The sequence below is a fragment of the Cydia pomonella genome, chromosome 11 (assembly GCF_033807575.1).
Source record: "Cydia pomonella isolate Wapato2018A chromosome 11, ilCydPomo1, whole genome shotgun sequence".
NCBI classification, from domain to species: Eukaryota; Metazoa; Arthropoda; class Insecta; order Lepidoptera; family Tortricidae; genus Cydia; species Cydia pomonella.
Window position 1 is genome coordinate 9,264,293 of NC_084713.1, and position 23,613 is coordinate 9,287,905.

Genomic DNA, 23,613 nt, shown 5'->3' on the forward strand with positions numbered 1-23,613 from the left:
TCAAACCAGGTTTTGTCATGAAGAAACGTTTGGCTATTTTTGGAATAATAGATCGAAATACATTATTGATTCAAGGCCTACTAAACCTAAATTATATGGCAATCATAATAAATAATGTGTTTCGGAAATGATGCAGCATAATTTTGCTAACGATACTAACGTATGTAGTACAAATGTATGTACTAACCAGAAGAGAAAAAAATATACATCAGAATTAATTTGTACAACAAACTATTAAGCTTTTATCGACACTTTTTCTTATTGAGCTATTGGTTTGCTGTTACTTGAATTTATGAATTTAAATAATAATTATAAAGTATGCATTTGGCAGTCTTAAGTGAAAGTATCGCTTGTAATACTGACTGTAGGGGGTTTTGCAAGCATTTTCAAAAGGTGGCGGTAAAAGAAGACGCATATTACATATATATTATGATGAACATCTTTCTATGGACTTACTTTACTAGCAAGCTTACGCTTCCTACGACCTTATCGGTATACATTATATTGAAGCCAGGTAATATTCACGGAGTTCCTAGAATACCTGTATTAGCGTCATATTATACAAAAGCGGGTCTCTGCCTCATTTTCCCTAGAAACATTTGGGTACTGCTTCCGTGTTACTAGCTTATATCAGACGTTAGACACGTTAGTTATGCGTTAATACAAACGTTAAATAACTATTAGGAAAGAACAATTATGGGGATATGGTGTCTGGTATTTCGTAGCAATAACTAAAATTACAAGCCCCAGTTTATTATAGCCTAGGCATCTTTCATGACGTCGTGAATTGAAATTGAAGAACACTCAATATAAATACAATTTCGACTTTTTATGCCTATTTTAATTCCTACTGAGCAAATAAGTATTACCTGCCTGAAAATCATCCGTTCAACGACATTCAGTTACCACTGACTAATTCCCGTTGTTAGTTCTTCACTTCAAAGAACCTCTGTGTGCTCAATCTGAAGCCTTCGGCCCCCGGGCCCTTCTACTCATTTCCAAGATCAAATATCTCCGGTTTCTTATGGCTGTGTTTGCGAATCAAACAAACATTCAAATGGGAAGGCGATGTAATCGAAAGTTAATATTGCGTTGTTATTTGCGGTGAACTCGGGAGGAGGTTAGTTGCGTAGACGGATAATTGGTTAACCGACTTGGGTGCTGAAACCAACTTGTACAGTCAACCTGTAATAATAAAATCATCATAATTCCCCACCCACCGAAAAAAAAAAATCCTAGTCTGGGACCGGTTTGAAAATAAGCGCCAGGCATCTCGTCCAGCAGACGCTGAGACTGAAACTCTTTGCTCAATAATTATAAGTTATTTTGTCTATGTGAATTAATAATATTGTTTCTTCTTTTCATATTTATACTGCATGTAACTTGATATAACCACAAACTTAAACGAGGTTTTAGTGGTATGAAATCATTTTGAAAGAGAATTTTAATAACCGCAATAGGATAATTAATTTATGTTTTTTTTTTCTAGCGGCAATGTATTTCGTCCATCGTGGTCGCTTGTGACTATTGTGACGTCGCGTCATTAATGCGATGTTTTGAGTTCAAACGAAGTGATTCCTGAATTATTTGATATGGAAAAATAAATGTCGTCCATTTTTTATAAGACCAATGAAAGTGTGTTAATTAAAGCCTGAACTAACCTTCGCTTATGTGGTCGTATCAAAAATACACGCTGTAGTATGTCACAATAAACGATTTTTATGTCTTATTCTTAAATAGCTTGTACAACGAAGCACGCAAGAATATATGGTGACTGCAGCAGCGTTACTGCTGAAGTATTGACCAGGGCTCGGAACCGGTTTATTTTTAAATCCCGAAATAGCCCAATATTTTTATTTATTTTACACTCTTTACGTAGGACTGGATCATGTATTTAGGTAACAACTTCGCATTATTAGATAGTCCCATTAAAAATTTAATAATAAACCAAAGAACGAAAAAGAACGTAATAAAACCGATATTTTTTGTATGAAGAAAAAACCGGTTCCGAGCCTTGGTATTGACGCGGGAGATGTTACCGTCAATTTCCTTCATAAGTATGGAAATACTGTTTAATAATATATGTATGAGGTCAATAGGGATAAGTGTGACTGCAGGAAAAGTGTGGCTGGCCTTCACATTAGGGCCTGTTTACGCATTGATTGATGTTTATATTGTGTCATAGATTTGCTACTTGCGTTTAGTGGCAAATTTATGAACTAGCAATAAACACTAATCAACGTGTAAACAGGCCCCGGTATGAAGGCCATCAGCTACACTAATTCCGCAGCCATTATTATCCGTACGGATCTTTATCATATTAAATTTGTCCAAGATTGGATAATTTGGGGTAACAAGTAATAATAATGAAAGTCTTGAATTATTGTACGTTATAATTTTATAATAAGAATTGGGTAATGAATTGTGATGTATGTGACATTGAAATCGGTAAAGCTTCACACAATACCTATCTATATGTGTCTCTGCTTTTACATTGTTTCACACTTCGGTGTGCTTAAGAGGAAAGTATTCCAGGTGATCGTCATACAAAAAGAAAAAACTTTTTCCAATTTAAATATTTTCCCTTCTCCATGATTTTGTATTATGTAACTGTGACACAATGAAAAACTAGGTTTATAGGTTTTCCTTTTTTTTTGATTTGCAATACCTACAATTTTTTTAAAAGTGAAACCTATAAACTATTATGCTGAAACGATCGACATCAGAATCAAAGTGATTTGTTAAGATTTGGTTAGAGGAAAACGTTTTCTCCCGAAATGGAATTTCATAGAAAAAGTACCGTTATTTTGCTAAGATCGCAAAGCTATTCTTCCCTCTTACAATAATAAAACAAGCTGCGTCCGACAGCGTAGCTCAATCTTTCTCACTATGAAATTCACTTGAGGCGGGTTACGGCGTTACGGCGTAGCACTTCGTTGCGAAAATTTGCCTTTCAATGAGCTAGTGACAACGTCAACGATTACTATAATTGAAACAACTAGATATTTATGCAAATATTAACACAAATATCACTAATACGGAACTGATACGATGCCATATAAAAAAACAAAGTGACTAAGGACACGCCTGAGGCCTAATTCGATTTTAAATTTCCTAAATAGTAGAAATGCATGATGTAAATGTATAATTAATTAAAGCCAATTGTAATGAAACTTTCGTTACGTTTATTTTTTTGAAAAGAGAAATATCATATACCTTTTTTTACACTCGAATAAATGCTTTCCAATGGGAAAGCATTAATTCGAGTGCGTAATGACGTTCAATAAAACGGTTGCGTTTGAAATACGAGTACAAAATACATCAGTCAGCCCTAAATCCACTAGCCTCAGGCTTATGCGGTGCGGCTACAGTTATACGCGCAGCGGACACGGTGACCGCCGTTCGCTATGTACTTACGTGGATTTTAATTATGTACTCGTACATATATAGATTTTGATGTATAGTCAGCATCAAAAGGTACGTCTATGCGACTATACGTCAATAGTACATTACGATACAAGTGCGAAAAATAGGAAATTCGAAACGAGTGGCGATAAATTAAAACACTACCGAAGGGAGTGTTTTAAATCGACACGAGTTGCGAATTACCTTTTCGCACATGTATCGTACAACGTTTTACAGTACATATGGCCCTTTAAATGTTCGACATAGTAACGTAATATGCTAATTTTCGCACTAGTGCGGTAAAGTAGCGCCATATGTACTATAAAAGTATTTATTTACCTTTCTCTGATAGTTAAATAAAAAGATATGTCTCTATTTGGAAAAGTACTCAAGGGTGGCAGATATTTTTGGCGCGTCGTTTCATACGCTACTTTTGATACTGACTGTACTAGCAGAAGAAATAAAATGCAACTTTAAAAATTGCCATTTCTATGTTTTAGAAAATAGTGTTGTAATTAAATTACTAAGGTAAACTTCCACTACTCGATATGCTAATTGTCCACTTCTATTGACAGTTACAGATCAAATCGAGTTATAGCTATTAAATCTCATTCCACTATAACACTGATATGATACTGATCTATCAGTGTCATAAGTGGCGTTTTTGGATTCGAGTTTTAGTTATTAGATCTAATTCCAATATGATACTGATCTGTTAGTGTCAAAAGTGACGTTTTTGGTTGAAGGTTGGCTTAATGCGCAATTCATCAGGTCATTTAAAGGAGATTGGAACCATCTCATATTGAAATGCCAGATCCATGTTAGATAAGTATCATATTATATTATTGGAATTAGCCTGTGGGTTAAGTAAACATGGTGCAGTGTGACAGTGACGAGCACTCGGATGTCTACCTTATCGTTATAGAACATTTGTATTTTACAGAAGTATTTTGTCACTTGGGGATAAAACATTGAACCCTTGTTTTAGGCTATTAATATTTACACGGATGAATGGATCTTAAGATAATGCATTCGATTAGTTTCTATTGATGTTTGATGGTACTACTTACACTAAACAAACAAGCAAGCAATTTACCTAGAGCAAACTTGACGCCGGTCCAAGCGGTTCGGACGTAGTGGAAGAGCCGGCGGTAGAGCGGGCGGTGGCGGCGGCGGCGCGGCGCCTCCGCGTCGGGCGCGGGCGAGGGCGCGGGCTCCGCCTCCCCCGCCCCGCGTCCCTCCACCGACGACGCCGTGGCGTTGTGCACCCAGTTTTACTCGACCGCTCGCTCGTTCAACGAAACCGCACCCTTAGAAATGATTGGTGTTAGTTTGGTTATTACATGTGGTTGCCTTTGATCGGTGTTGTATTTGATTGGTCTAAATAACCGGGAAGTACAAACATGAAATAAATTATTATTACTTTAGTAAATGTTAGTTTGTAAAATTATTTAGTCTTAAAACCATAAAAAATATATAATATTCCTCACTTTGAAATTTTGAGCATGGTTTTGTTTAGGCTATAAATTAATTGTGATTTTTTTTTATGAATTATTAATATAAAATCTCAAACCACAACTAATGTTTGCAACTCACAAATTTAAAGAGCGGATCCCTTTATTTGGCATAATTATTGAAAGTCATTATGTTATGATAGTCATGTTATCATTAGTCATAACTCTGAAACCGCTAACTTTTCAGGAATTTCCTTAGGTTATCCTATAGATAGGTTAGTTTTATGGCCATCGGGTACGATTGGGCGCTGAGGGGGGTAACTTGCCGGGAGTGAGCGTGACCTGTTACGCCGACGATACTCTGGTAACGGCTTGCGGCGACAACTTCAGGGAAGCGTCAATTCGGGCCACAGCGAGAGTAGCATCGGTCGTGGCTCGGATTAGGAGACTGGGGCTGGAGGTGGCTCTAAAATCTAAATAAATCAGAGGCCCTGTGTTTTCATGGGCCTCGGAAGGCCCCTCCGGTGAGTTCCAGTTTAATGGTGGGGGGAACGTCCATTGGTGTCAAGTCAACAATGCGGTAGGCATAGTCCTCGATAGCCGGTGGACGTTCAAGAAGCACTTTGAGGGCCTTGTTCCCAAACTAATAGGAGCGGCGTCGGCACCTAGCCGGCTTCTATACAACGTCGGTGGGCCGAATGTGAGCTGCAGGAGGTTGTACGCGGGCGTAGTGCGGTCGATGGCCCTATCTGCTGAACTGCCGAAAATCAGGCCCAATTGCGAAGCCCACAGCGGGTCGTGGCAGTCAGGATGGCGAGGGCATGCCGCTCCGTCTCCCACGAGGCAGCGTGTGTGTTGGCGGGGACTCCGCTTTGGGACCTCGACGCAGCAGCGTTCGCTGATGTTTATTGGCGTGTCACCGAGGCGCGAGCCAGTGGGATCCAACCACCCCTGGAGGAGGTCATCGGTCCAGAAGTGGAAAGAAAGGTTGGAGGCGCCAAGTGCCGGCCCAGTGGCCAATAGCTTCGACGGTCCAGTGACCGTCGAAGCTATTCAACCCGTTCTGGAGCGATGGGTCAAAAGAAAGGGGGGTCCTCTCCTTACACCTTACTCAGGTCCTCTCGGGGCATGGTTGCTTCGGGATATACTTGTGTAGGAGGGCGAGACGGGAACCGACGATGCAGTGCCACGACTGTGGCGACGCCGAAGACATGGCGCTACACACGTTGGCGGTGTGCCCAGCGTGGGTGGCGCAGTGGGCCGTACTCGTGGCCATAGTGGGGAGCGATCTTTCCTTGCCAGCGGTGGTGAAAGCCATGCTTGGTGGGGAGAGGCCATGGGTGGCTGTGGCCTCCTTTTGCGAGGACGTGTTGGCGCTGAAAGGGGCGGCGGAGCGCGGCAGGGAGGAAAATCCGGCCTCCCAGCCAATGCGCCGCAAACGAGTTGGGCGACGGCGGTTGGCATACGACCGCCGATTACCCCCATAAGGGTTCCTGTGGGCGGCAGGCTCGGGGACGCCTGCGCAGGTGGGCGCGACGCATGATCAACGCGCCCACTGAGGTGCAGGGATGATATATATTCCCCCACGAGTCGAGTCCGAGTCCGGACGGCCGCTGGCGAGGTTGCGGAAGAGTACTTTGGCGTTCCTGGGATCTCGCCCTACAGCACTGAGGCGGCAACAGAGGGGTTTTAGTGGGTAAGCCATGGGTCTCATCAGCCTATATGGGAGTCCCACATAACCATCCCAGGCCCGTCCCCGCGTCTGGGTGGCATGGCATTTCCCCTCTTAAAAAAAAAGGTTAGTTTTATGGCAATCCTGAAAAGTTAAGTGTTTTAGAGAAAAACTAAATTATGGCTAACAAAAATGCGGACAAAAATACATCATGTCTAATACTTTATGGGAAATCATAGAGACCCTTTAAAAATTCTATTTTAGACGATCGCTCTGTAGGCATTGTGCTGTGGAACGAGCTATAAATAGCTCAAACCATCAAAACGTTACATTGAAAACGTATTTTTACTAGAAACGAAAAAAGGCATGCACATGGCACAAACTTTTAGACAATATTAAAAGGCACTGATATTTGTATATTGAGGAGAACGACCACTATGAGTATATGCAACGTGCAACTAATAGAAAAGCAAGTAAGTACGTAAGTAGGTAAGGTATTTGTACTATTTGTTTAGGATTATCATAACATTGGAAAATACATGGTTGGATGTGAAATGAGCATTGCATAGTACTTAAACGTATATTGCGTTTGCACACTTTTCTTCACGATGAAGTAGCCAAATAGGGAATTCATTTGACATAACAACGAGGATTTCAACCTATCGAGGTTCGACTTATAGTTTCCAGTAGTACATGTAATGTTCACAACACCGCGCCCTGCTAAGTATCTCTCCTTTTGAAATAAAATTTACTTAAATGAAAAAAAAAAACTGCAACACTCGGTAGGAAATGCCTACTAAATTTGCTATACAGAACGGATGGGCTAGTGCTATAACTATAAAAGAAGAGATGGATGCAGGCAGTCTCAGTCGGTCAATCGTAGCGGATAAATCCGTCTGCGGGAAATTCCTTGCACGAGCACATTTTTCAAACTACTCTATTGACAACTACATCGATAAGCAGCAATTATTTTTAGTTCTAGCACACAAAGATGCTTTTGTGTTGACGGTAAATCACGCTCATGAATGGAATTTGCCGCAGATGGGTTCAACCGCATTGAAGGAGTATCAATACTTACCACAAACACGACACACTCAGTCCCGCGCATAATCCACGCATCACAAGTTAAAACACTGTAATATTAATTTTCACTCAGTTAGTCCAAGGGCCACACTTGGAAACAGAAACTTTGTCGGATCAAATATTAACCTGGAAGCCTTTGACGAATTTTGAATTATTTATGACATTTCTAAACTAACGGCTTCTATTAAGTATTAAGAAGGATCGATAAAGGTCCTGTTTCTTGTTAGTAGGTACACTGTTTTCTTGGTTAGTCGCGGGCGTGCTGTCGTCGCGATCTGTGAACAAAGAGACGACACTCTGTTAGTGCTGTTAGTGGCAGGCGGGGTTAGTTTCTTGTTAAGAGCACTAAGCTTACGCTTAACACAACCGGTTATAAGAAAAGTTTACTTAATTAAGGGTCTCTGTTCTGAAACGGTGTTTTCAAACTAAACACGAATCTCAGTAAAATCAGTAAAGAGTTATTTAGAAAATGGAAATATACTTCTTTGTATTTTGTTTCGATGGTAATCAACATAAAAATGTTCTAGTCGCTTGTTCACCAATGTGAACATTGCTTAATTTTGTAGATATCAAAGGACGACCTGTCAGGTGACCTTCATTAGCAATTGAACGTTAATATTTTTGAAATATTACAGGTTTTGAGGCAAGGCAACAAATTTTGATCTCCGGTTATAATCATGTATTGCGAATACAGGTGTCTACGTTTTAATGGCCTGGTAAAGGTACATTTAGTACGGTCGAGTAAGTAAGCCTTTTAAGAATCCTAATAATAGAACAGGTAGTCCAACAGGTTACTAATTTATTTTGCTATGGCATGATACTACACGTTCGTTTCAAGTTGGCCGTAGGCGACCGTACATAATAATTAGGTTTAGGACTTTTGGTAGCATACCGTAGTTCTAAAATACATGGAGTCGTATTTTTATTTTTCAAATTTAAAGTAAATATTACATGTATATTTATATTTTTATATATAAAAATTACGTAACTGCTTGGAAGCAGAATAAACGATTGGGGTATGGTAGGGGGTCGTTTTTGGAGCATAAAATATTTGATGTTTTTTTTTCTCTTACCATCGTAAAGAATGTATTTAAATAAGTGTGATTTGTTAGATACACTTTTTTCTCCAAACAATATTTAATAAGATATTGTGGTTCTTCAGTATATATTATGTCGGTAAATATTGATCGGAGAACTTAACTGAACATAACACACTTATTTAAACACATTCTTTACGTGTTAAACTCGTTCATTTTATTAAATTTCAAACTATCAATATTAGCTAAACATTCGTGATTATTGGGTTATCGCTGGTACAGCCCTTTGGGCGGGTGGCGGGTGTGATTTATTCGTAACGTTATCATGGAAAAGGTCCTCGAACCGCCATTGTTATGCGTGACAGTTGTGTATTTCGATACATTACGCTATGTAGATTTAGGAGCCATTGATAGGTCTTAAAAACGTTAGGTACATACCTATACGTTTTGGCTGAGGGCCAATGCAATTTATTCGTGTCAAAACCGCATAGCGTTAAATTTATTACAAATACACTGTGTGTCAAAATAGTGTTACAAACTTACATTGCGATTGCGTCTACATTCATAAGAATAGTATTTTTATATTTTTTCCTACTTAACAGCGATTTTAACTTATTTGCGTTGTTTTTATAATACCTACACGAGTCACATAGTTGCGAGATATTTATTAAGGACATGGTTAATTCTATGTGTGAGTAGCAAGATTTTTTTTGTATACTACGTCAGTGGCAAACTCTTAAAATAATATAAAATGCTAACTCTTTAATGGACATACGAGTAGCAGAAATTACGGAGAATTTGACCACGTCATTTTGAAATGAAGTTTAAAATCATTGTTATGGGGTGATCATTTTTGCCATATGAAATCGAAGTTTGGTCGTTAATAGGTTTTTTCTTAGGAATCATAAACATTTTATGCCAAAATAATATTCCATCTATTTTGGAAAAAATATTAGTAGTACTGATTATAACAGCAGTTCTGATATATTTTCCAACTCATCAGTACCCGCTTGGTTTGTGAATAAATATGCCTCATGTACGATGATTAGATGTATAATTGTATTTTTCTCTAATACCTGACTAGCCGCAATATTTCAGTATTACGCTTGAACCTTGTCGTGCTGTAATTATAACAGCATTAAACTCAAAGTCCCTTCAAATTAAAATCTTTAGGACGTGTTTGTAAATTCAACGGCAGTGTCCTTCATATTAGGGGTTTAACTCGCAAGACTGAAGTTTCTAGTTTAATCCTATTCAAAGGGCGAAGTGAAAACTTCTCAATGTAATCTTAGGGGAGTTTAATTTGTAGTTTGGCCTGGCATTCGATTCGCCATTTGCCTGCCGTTTGGTTAATCGGCGAGTAATTATTCGATTCTGATATTAGTATTGTTATTTGAATCTGGCTAATACTAACAGTAATAATTCTCGGATAAAAGTTTATATAATTTAATAACAATACCGCGCGGGAATACGAATTTGCGTTTTTCTACAGTGTTACTATTACTACTAAGCAAAATCAAACTCAATGCAAGTATTTTTTTAATTATAATATCTCTTTTTATAACACTTAGATTGTAAACTATTGTATAAAACGAGACAGTGCCCAATATACTAGGAACAGGACCGCAGACAGATGGACCGCCTATTATAGGTACTCGTACGTGCTGTGTACTGTGAAGGTTGGAAACCTTCACAGTCTTTTGGTAGGTAACTGGCAACGAGTATGTATTTGTATTCAGAACTATCGCCCTGCTGGAAAAATAAAGATCGGCAGACGAGCATTCCGAAATTTTGCTGTATGAAAAAAAAAAAACAGTACACAAACGCATTTATTTTACAGTACACGCTGCTTACTGTATCTGACCTTTGCTTGATCCACCGAGCGAGGGCTCCTCTTTGTATAGTTTGTATACGTATTATCTAATTATACATTTAAATATAGCAAATTAATTATTTGACTTTGACTTTGAACTTAGACTTTGAAACAAATAAAATTATTTCATTATCTAAATATTTAGATTTTTGTGTGTTTTTTAAGTTTCTATTCACACTACTACGAGTTTAATAAAGTATAAACTAACATAGATGTCATATGTATAGGTACTATAGGAAAAAGCTGGAAGGGCTTGATCACTTTTTCTTTAGTGTTCCTAAGTATGACGTCTGTTTCAGTCTATTACGTCCAAATCCTGTTCAAACGGTCGCACATATCGATACCTCCTAAGTATAGGTACTAAGTCTAGTGTAAATCCAAATTTTGCAAGAGAGCAGCGGTTCAAAGTTACAACGGCACATAACTTTCTTATTTGTTTATGTAGTTTCTGATGATGATTTTTCTCACTTGATAGTCTCATCGGAAGATCAGCGCCAGCAACATGCTGAGAAAGCCATTTCGTGGCACACTATTCTTTCTACGTTTATTTGTGACTGCGGCCAGTAAAACGTCCCACTTTGTCGCTTGCCATAAGGACGAGGTTGGTTTGTATCTTTATACTAATAACTTGTTAAGGCATTCTTATATCAAGCGACAAAGTGGGACGTTTTGCCGGCCGCGGTCACATTTTACGATTATTTTAGCTGATCCTACAACCATGCTTGATCCAGTATACGTCAAAATTTTACAATTGTTAGCTCCAGAAATTAGCTAATTATCAAATCAATTAGAATTTATCAAACAATTGCAATTGCAATTAACATATCAGTTTTATACGTCGACCCCTGTAGTTGTTCCAGTATCTCGTACACTTTTTGACTTGGGTCAACAAACACGGAGTCAGCTCCGAGTTAACTGTATTGCGTACTGTGGTGCAAGTGACTTGCCTATGTACAATGTTCCGGTTTATAACGGTTACTTTATTTCCAAAACTAAATTTTCAGCACGAAATTTATTGTGGTAATAATGGTTAATATTTATAAATATAAATAAATAAATATTATAGGACATTATTACACAAATTGACTAATTCCCACAGTAAGCTCAATAAGGCTTGTATTGAGGGTACTTAGACAACGATATATATAATATATAAATATTTATAAATACTTAAATACATAGAAAACACCCATGACTCAGGAACAAATATCCATGCTCATCACACGAATAAATGCCCTTACCAGGATTTGAACCCAGGACCATCAGCTTCGTAGGCAGGGTCACTACCCACTAGGCCAAACCGGTCGTCAAGTCAAATATTTGTATTTTAAACATAAATTGTGTAAGAAACCTGTCATTGAAAAATTGTCGCTTGCCTCAATATCTTATGAGGTATCGATATTTCCTAGCCTTTACATTTTTTCGTCCTGCTTTCTCCGATTCTCGGTGATGTAAGTTTTATGAGCGTTATAGTGCATGTGAACACGCCTCGCCAGTCGTAAACCATCGAGCAACTCATAAACCGCTGAGAACTGAGAGCGCCTCGACGTAATACGTATATTCTTATTTGTACTTTTAAGGCTACATTCTGAATGCAACTGCAGCAGCATTGCTGGTCTAAGATACTGCCACAGCGTTACAGCAGTGAGAAACGGGCGATGATTAATGGAAAGCGACACCATATTGTTCACCTACAAACCAAAGACCGGTCCGGTATCCCCTTTGAGTGTTTCGGAAGGGGTATTTCGAAAGGCTTTGCCTTCTAAAACCTTTTCATTTGGGTTATTAAGCACTTCAGAATACGGGAAAGCAGTTCTCTCTTAGAATTTCTGATACCTATTCCTAAGAGCTTGCCCCTTGAAGAGGTATCAATTACTTATGCCCTTATTTTATTTTTATTTAATGTTTATTGCACTTAAGAAAACACACTGTACAATAGGCGAACTTAATACCGTAAGGCATTCTCTACCAGTCAACTGACACACAGTACAGTGGCGACTGACTTGTAACATTTCGGTGTAATGTAACGCGATACAACCCGAGCATTACAACAGTCAGTGCAGCGTGCCGAGCCGCTCGACGCGAGCACCCAAGTCTTTTACACTTTGGCTGTAGGGAATAGGCGTGCCACTAAAGTATACAGGAGGTATAAATTCGAGTTTAAGGAGCTGTCGGGCGCCGCCTATGACAATGGCCTGACACTTGGAGGGGTTAACGAATAGACCGAACTTCTGAGACCAATGTTGGATGTGTATGAGGTCCAGATTTAACTTATCAATGGTGGCAGTAAGGTCAGCAATGTTACATCGGTCATAGAGTTGCAGGTCGTCGGCGTAGAGATGGTACGAGCAGCGAAGGTCCGGAGTTATAAAATTGACAAAGATAGAAAACAATAGGGGTGAAAGAATACCTCCTTGTGGTACACCAGTGGCTAAGTCACACCATTCGGACAAAGTGCGGTCGACACGTACAGCTTGCTGACGTCCACAAAGATACGCCGAGAACCAATTCAAGGCACAAGGCGACACGTTGAGGTGCTCAAGTAGGGCAAGGAGAATTTCATGGTCGACAGTATTGAAGGCGTTTGAGAAGTCACTTATGCACTTCTATAACAATAAAATAAAAAGTCGGAGAACAACCAAATAAAAAGGTACTCAACAAAACAAATATAGCTATGAAACCTTTTAAAACTAAATCCATACGCTTAACAAATCGCCGGCAAACTCTGGAGTCTGGAGTGTGTTACAGTTTTATTTCCAAGGGGACAATGTGCCCGTCAAGAGTGCCATACGCGTTTCAACAAACTTAGCACGTACTGCCTAATGGCTGGCGAGTGAACCTTATGCTGAAGTCATAAAGCCGTTTATAAATGCATCGACAACATTGAATTCTCGTAAATTAGACCATGCGTCATTGTCAGAGCGTAGCGAGGAAAAGGACATCGCTGTAACCTGAAAAATGAACTGACAATGATCATGTTGGAAATATCTGAATTTACGCTAATCAACGGATATTATTGTTTAAAATTGTTAAAATACAGTTCAAATAAGACACTAAGAAATAACTACATATTTTTGTCTACCGCGAAACTGATCTTGCAGAAATTAGGAACATAATTAGTACGGCCTAACTTTCATTATCCTACGTGTTCTGATGTCGTATGAGATATGAGAATAAGAAGTTTAATCAAAGTTACTATTTTTATTTCATTTAATAGAATAGGACGGCCGTTTGTCCATACAAACGTAGTCCCCATTTTCCTTTGGGTATTGACATAATGGAAAATATTTTAAGATAATATAAACCAAAGGTATACCCCTACGTTTGACTTTTTTTCGATTTTTTATATTATTGTAAAAATTAGAAGCGAAAAACATATTTCATACAAATTTCAAATGCTCTTAATTCTTATAATAATTTAAAATTCAAAATAAATCAAACGTTGGGGCATAGGTGTGGCAATAAATTGTGTCAAAATATGTTCAATAATGTTAATATCTAGGAAAATAAGGACTATGTTCCTATGAAAAAGCGATTTCGCGCGGGTCCTCCCATTTTGTCTTAATGTCAATTACTTTAAAGCGTTTGAATGAATGTCATGCAGGAATACAAAATCGATTGAGCTATACATTTATTTGATTACTGTCCTAAGAACGACCCTCTTCTCACCAGATGCATAGAGAAATAAGTAAGCTTAGAATGCTCACCTGTATGTATGGTAAAAACACGGTAAAAACCCATTAATTGTAAGTTTCAAGCGAGTTTTGAGTAAACTTATTTGTAATAAGATTTTCACCTTATTTATTTCAAACATATCAATAATACGTTCATCCATACCTCTCAGACAACTTTTTATTATTAAGTAAGGAAACTAATGTTGTATGGAGTAGGATCCCTAAGGTTGTTTAATTACTTATATCTCTATGGGAGATGTGAAGTGATGGTAGGACCCCTGCATTTCCCGAACGGTATGAGTCTAATATTACTTGTGTGTTGCCATGGTAACCCATACGACTTGACAGTTCGTGGACTAATATTATTAGTCTAACACCGGTTGAGAAATGGTGCCCTGATGTATCATTATCATATATTTCATTGGTTCAGTATTAGCTTAACATATAAGATATGTACTAACAAATTAGTTACCGATATTTTTACATAAGTATATGTAAGTATGAATTGATTATAGGTTGATTAGGTATAGGTTTTATAATGCTTTTTGGAGAAAATTTGAAAACAAATTTGCTACTAAAACATCCTGTTAATGAGATAATTAAATGAGACCTCATTGAACAGATTCTAAAACCTCTTTTACCTAAATGGGTACTTATTGTAGGCCAGTTGTCAATAAGACCCTATATATTTCCATAAAGCTTCAAAATTAAATCTACCTAATCGACAACAAACAATGTGATACCTAATAGTTGAAAACATCACAATTGTTAACATGACAGAATGTGCTACACATATTGTCAGTTAAATACACATGATGATAATTTTTAGATAGGATTATAATTTATTTATTTTGTTCGATAAATGAAAACAAAAAAAAAAGATATAAAATGTTTTCTTAATTTCTTTTCGTGTAAAGTACCATCACTTAAAATATCGGTAGCTAACTTGTTAGCACCTTATATATGTAGCTAATATGCTAACAAAATAATATTATAATTATTGTATAATAAATTTTACGCCTATGCTAATTAAACCCTTTCATACCTCTTTACGACTCGAGCAATTTTCAGTGTGAAAAGTAACGCATTTCACTTCTCCAGGCAATTTCTCAAAGTAGGCTCGTAAAGTCATGGTTCAAAGCCCAAGATAGCCTCCTTGAGTAGACTTGCCGGTGCAAATTCATCCAAATGAGATAAATTTAATTTAATTTGTCGTAATAAAACAATTTATTAGCAAGTTAATGTTCAAGGTACGATAATAGACGGCAGTTTAAAGGCAAGGCTGGAGCGATGCAGGCGGGGTTGGCTTTTATTTTAGTGTTTTATTTAATAAATAAATAAAATCTTAACAATGTAAAATAATTAAAATGTAATTTATTAGAAAATATCAATTATAATATATAGACAACTCAAATAATCTATTTTTTTTGGAAACGTAATCTGATATGTGCTGTTTGAATATTAAAAAAATCACTGCTAGACGTTTTTCGCTTCGTACGGGTTTTACCATGTTATCAGCTATGCTCGTAGCGCGTAGTTCGTGCTGGCACTGAATGTGTTAAAACAGGACAATGTATTTAATTTTAAGTAATGTGGCTGAGATTTCGTGACACACTGCACGTTTTCACGTGAAACACCTGTTATCAATTTTCAGAGATTTATCGAATAACTGTGTATTGTAGTAGTCCAAACTTAATTTATTTCTGTGAAACAGGAAAAAAATACAGAGAAAACGGAAGACCAAAGTATAACAATCTAAGTTAGCCCCAGCGGTAGCGGTGCTTTAAAGTCGACTTCGAATTTCCTGCGTATTTCCAATTCTAAAGGATATCGCACAAGACAGCTCAAGAATCGAAAAGCAGACTTGGCCGTTCTCTATGGTAATCGAGGTGGTAGCGAGACAAACGAACACCGATTCCGAATTGGTAAATAAAGAACACGGAAAAACTAGCGCAGTGCGATGAGCGGCGAGATGGATTTTGTTTTGCGCTTTCTGTATCACATGCTGGAGTGCTTTTCGATTTCGTTTTTTGACGAGTTTTGATTAATCTACCACTAGCCACTTTTTTAGACAAGTTTATTGATTTATTTGAGATACAAACAGTACCTAGTTTGAAAAAAAGGCCTAATTAAATATCACTCTTTTACAAAATGGCTCCACAACACATTGTTCTAAAAATCATACGTATTGTTAGCTTATGACATATGATACACAAAATTTTCGATTGTTAACACTCGGGTGATATATGCGGTAAGGCGAGGGTACGCACAGATAGGTAATGCTCAATTTATCTTGCCACAGCGGATGCCCAGGAAAAGTGGCGAGCCATAAATCTAACGGAAGATAACACTGTTCAAATATATCTTGACCAAATACTAAGATTTCAATGAACTGCGAATGTGAACACAGTATTTAATTATTTTTACAAGAACCTGGAAAATTCAATAATACTGCGTATATTTTTGATACGACCACATAAAGGGTAGTTAGTTTAGGTTTTAATGAACACACTATCATGGGTTTTATAAAATATAGACAACTTTTATTTTTCCATATAAATTAATTCACAACTGTCACAAGTCACCTTGATGTACGAAATACATTGCCCCTCGAAAAAAAAAACAATAATTTATTATGCTCTGGTAGTGATGAGTATGAATAAAGATCTTTCTGAATTGGTTTATAGTACTAAAACCTACGTTTAGTTTAAGCTTGTGGTTATATCAAAAATACACAATACATACTGTATAATTGAACTTATTGGTATGCCGATGCCGCAAAAGTACGAAAAGTTGACTACTACATTTATTAATACGTATACAAGTTTGGTATTGTCAGATCCATATTGACATTTCCATTTCCTGCTAAATTACATCGAAGAATTCAATGACCATCCATCACTTATCTGGTCAGATCACAGCTGAAAGCTTTGCCATTGAGGTAAACCAGCTCTGACAATTTAATGGAGGCGCATTCAGACACGGATATTGATAGCAAACGAGAATTATATTTTATTGATATTATTATATTTATACTTTTCTAAATACGCCTTCTGAGTCGCGATTCTAAATTCAGTCAGACCGCGAACACAATTTGAAACCCATATTAAGGCTTTAAACGTGCGTTGGACCGATATTCTGATTTTAAATTTCTCTGTTAAGGTGACGTTCGGATGGCAACTGCAGCTGCGACTATTGCGAGATTACTGCTGCGGTCTTGATACAGGTGCTTTATCTGTCAATTTGCTTGAGAAAATAAGTGACGTTCGCCTCCGAATTACTGCCGTTCAATGCGTCACTCGTTTTATCAAGGAAATTTACTGAATACATCGGCGGCATTGACGCCGCAGCAGTAATGTCGCAACAGTAATGTATATACTATATTTGATATGATACTAATACAGCTCGCGCTATTGGTGCGTGCAAGAGGCACTGCGAGACTTGATAAGGTATCTAACAATATAAAAACTTCAACAAATTGTAAAATCTAAATACGACTCCTAATCTGGTTTCTGGACTTTTATATGGACATGGTATGTTAAACAGCGCAGCGCAGTGATAACAGAATGGGAATGATACCTGCATAATTATGAAATTATACACGATAGGTATGTAAAAATAGTAATCGATGAAATGTAAAATTGGTATACTTTTATTTATTTATTTATCAGCATCGTTACGCGCATCGTTACATTTATATGGATTTATATTTATTTCGTATTTTCTTCAGATATACCAAATATTAATTACGTTAATCGATCCAACAGCTCATAAATAAATCACAATTTGGCTGCTTACGTCTTATCAAAATACCACATAGCAAAATGGCGCATATTAGAAACCCCTTCATGTCAGAAGACAAAATTTCTTTTTCAAGTATGTTTTTATTTATGCCCGACATTTTGTTTCAAAAATTATTTTATTGACGGTATATAAATTTCCAAGTACTTTATTTAATTAGTAAACACCGCATTATTATAATTTTATAAATGTTATATAGAATTATAATAAACGTAAAATGAAATACAAAATAATGTTACATAATTATATATTAAAATGAACACTAAAGCTAAACTTACATATAAAAACTATTACCTAATTGTGACATAAAATTTATAAACTTTTCTAATTACAGCTTAAAATAGGCAAGAAAGGCTGACCTCTGGAGCCTTCACCTACTAAACGCTGTAAGTAGGTAATTAAACGTTTGTAGATTCGTTCTATCAGGTAAAAATCAAATATTTTTGTCTGAAACCCTGAAACTGATCTTCTGAACAACACAAATAATATTGAGGTTAGTACTCGTATGTTTAACCGTTAAAAATTCATCTTTTCCTTAGGTTGAATAATGGATAGTATTTAATTGTATCACATTTCTTATGTGTGGATCATTTTTATTTATTTTAACCTTATTAATGATTGCGATTATAGCGACCTATAGCGACCACAAAAGTAAATACTGAATAAAAACTCCAACTACCTATACAGTTACGTTTTGGTCGCTGACAGATAACCAAACGTATAGACAGTAAATATCGGAAACAGAACCATGAAAACTATGCTTAGATCAATACACATAGCACAACAAAAGTTGGTAACAAACCTAAAATCTGATCTTAAATGAAAACGGTTTTTGTTGTAAAAAGCATATAGCAGTACGAGAACATTGAAACGTGTTCTTTAATTCTGTAAATAAAGAAAAATGGCCGCCAGTGAGGGGTTTTCGCTCGCGTTGACAAATTAACTCTTCGTTGCTAAACAAGTTTTTCTTTCCAAAACGGTTTTATATTTCAATAACTCATTTTTCTAAATTATACATATATTTTATTTTAGGAAAAGAATAAGTCTAATAACATTTAGATGTACTTAAATGAGTCTTTGAGAGGCTGGCCAGATATAAGCACTAAAGAGAGACGAGTGGAACACAGTGGCCTCTGAATATATAAATGAGTTTCTAGGAATCTTTGTAATATTACACAAAAATAAATGAATATGCGTAGATATAAGGCATTTTAATACTTACACTCGAGATATCTGAAGCTCATTTGAGATTCTTATTTACGACCTGAAACAAAAAAGAATAATAGATTAGTCGGTATACCTATAACAAAATATATATAGCCAGGTAAAATAGATAACTTAAAATATAAAAGACGTTGAATGAAAAAAGATACTGAGTCAAGAGGTTAATAACAGTTACCACCAAGAATCGAGCTAAAAAACCGAGGATCAAGAGATCAAAATAAGTCAGTGTTGTACCAAGAAGCGCCACTTTGTAATAACGACACAATTGAATGAAATTCACGGAACTATGGATGAGTAGGTTCCTTTATTTTTCTCTTTTGTCTTTAAACATAGCCTAACTTGATTGCTACTTTTCTGTTACATATGGGGGCATATGGAAACACAACATTTAACAGTGTATTTATACTATTTATACCACGTCGGTGGCAAACAAGCATACGGCCCGCCTGATGGTAAGACGCCTGACCGTAGCCTATGGATGCCTGAGTTTAGTCATGGGTCATGACACGCCAAATTATTACAAAAACAGCTATTCATAAAATAATTATGACAGTTATACAGTTGGCTACCATGGATGGGATAGCCACGTCACACTGTGTTATTTTATATAGTAAAATCAGTGTCTGGGACTTTACGTGCTTACTAGTATATGAAATGATATTAGAATAAAACTAGTTTTGTGGCAATTGCTTTCTTTTTATTAGCAGCCTACACAAAGAGCGCAGAGCAGTAAATATTAATCTAAAACTGGGATTATATTTGGTCAGCGCTAAATCTACGTCCAGGTAAAATCTACGCAAAAACGAAATAATCTAAGAAATATAAATGTATCACGTTATTTATTTGGACAGTATTATAAATAGAAACCACTTAGCTAAATGGATCGTTACGGTCTTCACAATTCAAACAAGAAATAAGTAATATCGGCGGTACAATATTGGTACCTATGTAAAGTGATTGATTTTTCGGTAAGAATCTTGGTCATCTGTAACTGGAGACATTTGAATAATACATACAAACATACATATAATCACGTCTTTTTCCCGGAGGGGTAGGCAGAGACCACGGATTTCCACTTGCTACTAACCTGACATACCTCTTTCGCTTCATTCACTTTCATAACATTCCTCATACACGCTCGTCCGTTTAGGGTGCTCTTGACCTGGCCTTTCTTCAGGATTTCTCCGATTTGATCAGAGAAAGTACGCAGAGGTCTACCTCTTCCAGCTCCCTCTTCTATTTCTCCCTTATACACTCTCTTTGTTAACCTTCTTTCACTCCTTCTTTCCACGTGTCCAAACCATCTCAACATACCTTTCTCAATTTTTGTCACTACATCTTCGCTCAGTCCACACTTTTCCTTTATCACACTGTTCCTATTTCTATCTTGTAATTTTACACCACACACACTTCTCAATGCTCTCATTTCCACTGCATTCACTTGACTCTGATGCCTTTTCTGCCATACCCAAGTTTCGCTACCATACATAAGTGTAGGCACCAATACCCCTCTATGCACAGCCAATCGTGCTTTTTGCGACACCTTCTGGCTGCTCAATCTATATATATATATATATATATATCTGTGTATAATCTCTTTAGTTTGAATGTGGCTAAATTTAGATAACTTATTCTGTATAAATAAAAAGTGTAAAAGAAGAATAGTAATGTTTCAAAATTAACTTAACGCTAACGATAAAAAAAATCTACAAGAGTGAAATATCTGATACGTTTTAAGTAATCTGTGCCCAAATTCACAACCTAGGCTCTAGAGGCTCGAAACCTGGCCTCTAGTGTTTGAATTTCTCGGCTTTGGGTATATTTCGCGCAGAGTCGGATCTGTGTCAAGCGTCTTCGCCGCTCGAGGCCCGCGCCAATTATCCCGCGGAAACAACCGCTCACCGTACCGGGTTTCTACAATATACGATTTTATTTAAAACGTGCACCCGGTAGCTATTATAAAGCAGGTTGTTTTCAAACAAAAGGCACGAGCTGCTCGTCCATGTTAAAGAGATCTCATTTAACTAAAATGTATAATTATATTTGGGTATAAACGAGGTCAGCTCTCTCAGTTTGCCATTTATCTAACATGATTTTACTAACACAAAAAATAGCCTTCTGTCAACCCCTTAAAGTCTTAAGACATAAGACTTTAAGGGTGTCAGAAGGCGATTGTGAGAGGTGATTTGCCTTTTATTTATACGGAACTCGTGTTTCAACTTCTCAACTTTCTTGATAAACTTTTGGACGTTGTTAGGCTGTTGCCAAATTATTCTTGTGGTACCTTAATGGTTTCCAGTCTTAAATTATACTACAGTTTTATTTTTACAACATATTTTTTTACTAAAGTCATCAGACATAGTATCTCAATCAGATAAAATATGTTTTTATCTCGTGTATTGTTCGTTATCAAAACAAGAAGAAAGAATCAAGAACGATGCAAACATTGGGTGATCTTATCTTCGAGTTGTATTCCAGCATTAATATTGGCGTACGGTGGTTTCTGTTTACAAAATAACGTTACAATAAATCGAACAAGGAAAATCTTCAGCAAATATTTCCTTAAATATTTTAATGGAACACGATGGCGACGATGTTGCTTGTGATAATATTTATTCAGTATCAAAATCCACTGGTGACATATGGCACGCATGTGATCGTTCAGAATAGGTCCCACAAGATGGCACAGTGTCATAAATGAAAGTTTTTATTCTTTAAAGGGTGTATACTCATACACTCAGTGTGATTTATCAAAATATCTATGTGGAATAAATATGCCGGCTGTGATCCTCGCTCTGGGTCGTGTTTGGTCCAGCAGGTCTCCATGGCTGTTCAGCGGGAAAACGCAGCGGAATTAATGGGGACCTTTGAGCCGAGTACGATTCTGGGTGGGTTATTTTAGATTTATTTTGTACTTTTATTATTCAATTAGTGACTGAGGTATTTTGATTGACTTATTTATTCATTTTGTAATAGATTGTAGTGTATGTTTAATAATGTTAATGAATTTACTATATGTGGGACCACTTTAATACATTAAAGTAATAAAAGTCATAAGTCATAAATAAAAATCATAAGAGTCATAAGCGGAAGTTTTCTCAAGATCCAAAACGCCTCATACTCAATGGCCGCATTGTGGCCAGTGTTGGTAGGAACTCGAGTATTTTGAGTCTGAATTTGAAGAACTCGACTCGTTTTTAAGAAACTCGGCGCTTAAAAAACTTCAGAGTCTTTTAAGTCCCGAGGCGAGTCTTTTTTAAGAGAGCTCAACAGGACTCGAGCCTCCGAATAAATACTCCGTCAACAATTTCATAGGTTTATCCTAAATAAATGTAAAGAAATTATGCGTTGTTGTATTATTTATATGCTATAGTTATAGCATATTACTTATTACTTAAGACAAAACATTTCGAGACTTTGCAAACAAAAAAATTTAGAGTTCTATGAAAAGGACTCAAGTCCCTACAAAAGACTCGTGTCTCTAACAAGTTGAAAAGATCTCGAGTTTAGACTTAATATGTGAGCCTGAAAAACTGAGTCGAGTATCAAAGCAGAGGACTCAAAGGACTCGAGTGTTAACCAACACTAATTGTGGCGAGCCTAATTATTGCGTTCAAGTTTTCGTATTAGTTACTAATCTAATCTCTACCAAAGCAACAGCTGTATTACATTTTGCTCATGAACTACCTATTGCGTTCAAGTTTTCGTATTAGTTACTAAATTTAATCTCTACCAAAGCAACAGTTGTATTACATTTTGTTCATGAACTACCTATTGCGTTCAAGTTTTCGTATTAGTCACTAAATCTAATATCTACCAAAGCCACAGTTGTATTACATTTTGTTCATAAACTACCTATTGCGTTCAAGTTTTCGTATTAGTTACTAAATCTAATCTCTACCAAAGCAACTACTAAGTATTCATTTGATAAAATACAAACGGCCCGATGTGATGAATAATCAAGACACGATTAAGATCTTAGAAAGATCTTTAAAAGATCGAAAACTAAACGACATGTCAAAATTGACGTTTATTTTGATTCCGCTGTGATCACAATAAGATCTATAGTTTGTCAAAGGGCTATCTCATTTCAAACATAGACAGAGGGAGTCACACTATCTTTGTCTTACACTAGTACTAGCATCCAAAACAAAAGGATGAGTATAGTTTTTTTTGTTCTTATTTACTGACAAATTGGTTTGACCAATTATATCTACGATATTTATAACATCAAAGTGACATTGGTTGCCTGAATCGAGCTGCTTCTGTCAATTATACGACATACAAAAATATATATTTAAATATAGATTAAGCTAAGTATTGGAACATGTACTCATGTAAAACTTCAAAATACAAGAAATAAACAGTTCAAATTTAAATTTAATATTTT

The 23,613-nt window shown here is 36.7% G+C and overlaps 1 protein-coding gene and 1 long non-coding RNA gene across 2 annotated transcripts in view; both read right to left on the reverse strand.

Annotated features, from left to right (window-relative positions):
- Positions 1-4,679, reverse strand: part of LOC133522778 (Kv channel-interacting protein 4-like) — a gene marked incomplete at its 5' end in the record, with an annotated part of 183,026 nt that extends 178,347 nt beyond the window's left edge. Inside the window, one exon of the mRNA XM_061858229.1 lies at positions 4,502-4,679. Within this exon, the coding sequence (XP_061714213.1) occupies positions 4,502-4,679 (178 nt within the window). The remainder of the gene's footprint in view (positions 1-4,501) is intronic.
- Positions 4,680-7,538: 2,859 nt separating this feature from the next.
- LOC133522784 (uncharacterized) overlaps positions 7,539-23,613 on the reverse strand; it is a 155,629-nt gene continuing 139,554 nt past the window's right edge. The window contains exons 2-3 of the long non-coding RNA XR_009800124.1: positions 19,222-19,263; positions 7,539-7,889 (exon numbers count right to left, since the gene is read on the reverse strand). This is a non-coding gene — a long non-coding RNA (uncharacterized LOC133522784). The remainder of the gene's footprint in view (positions 7,890-19,221; positions 19,264-23,613) is intronic.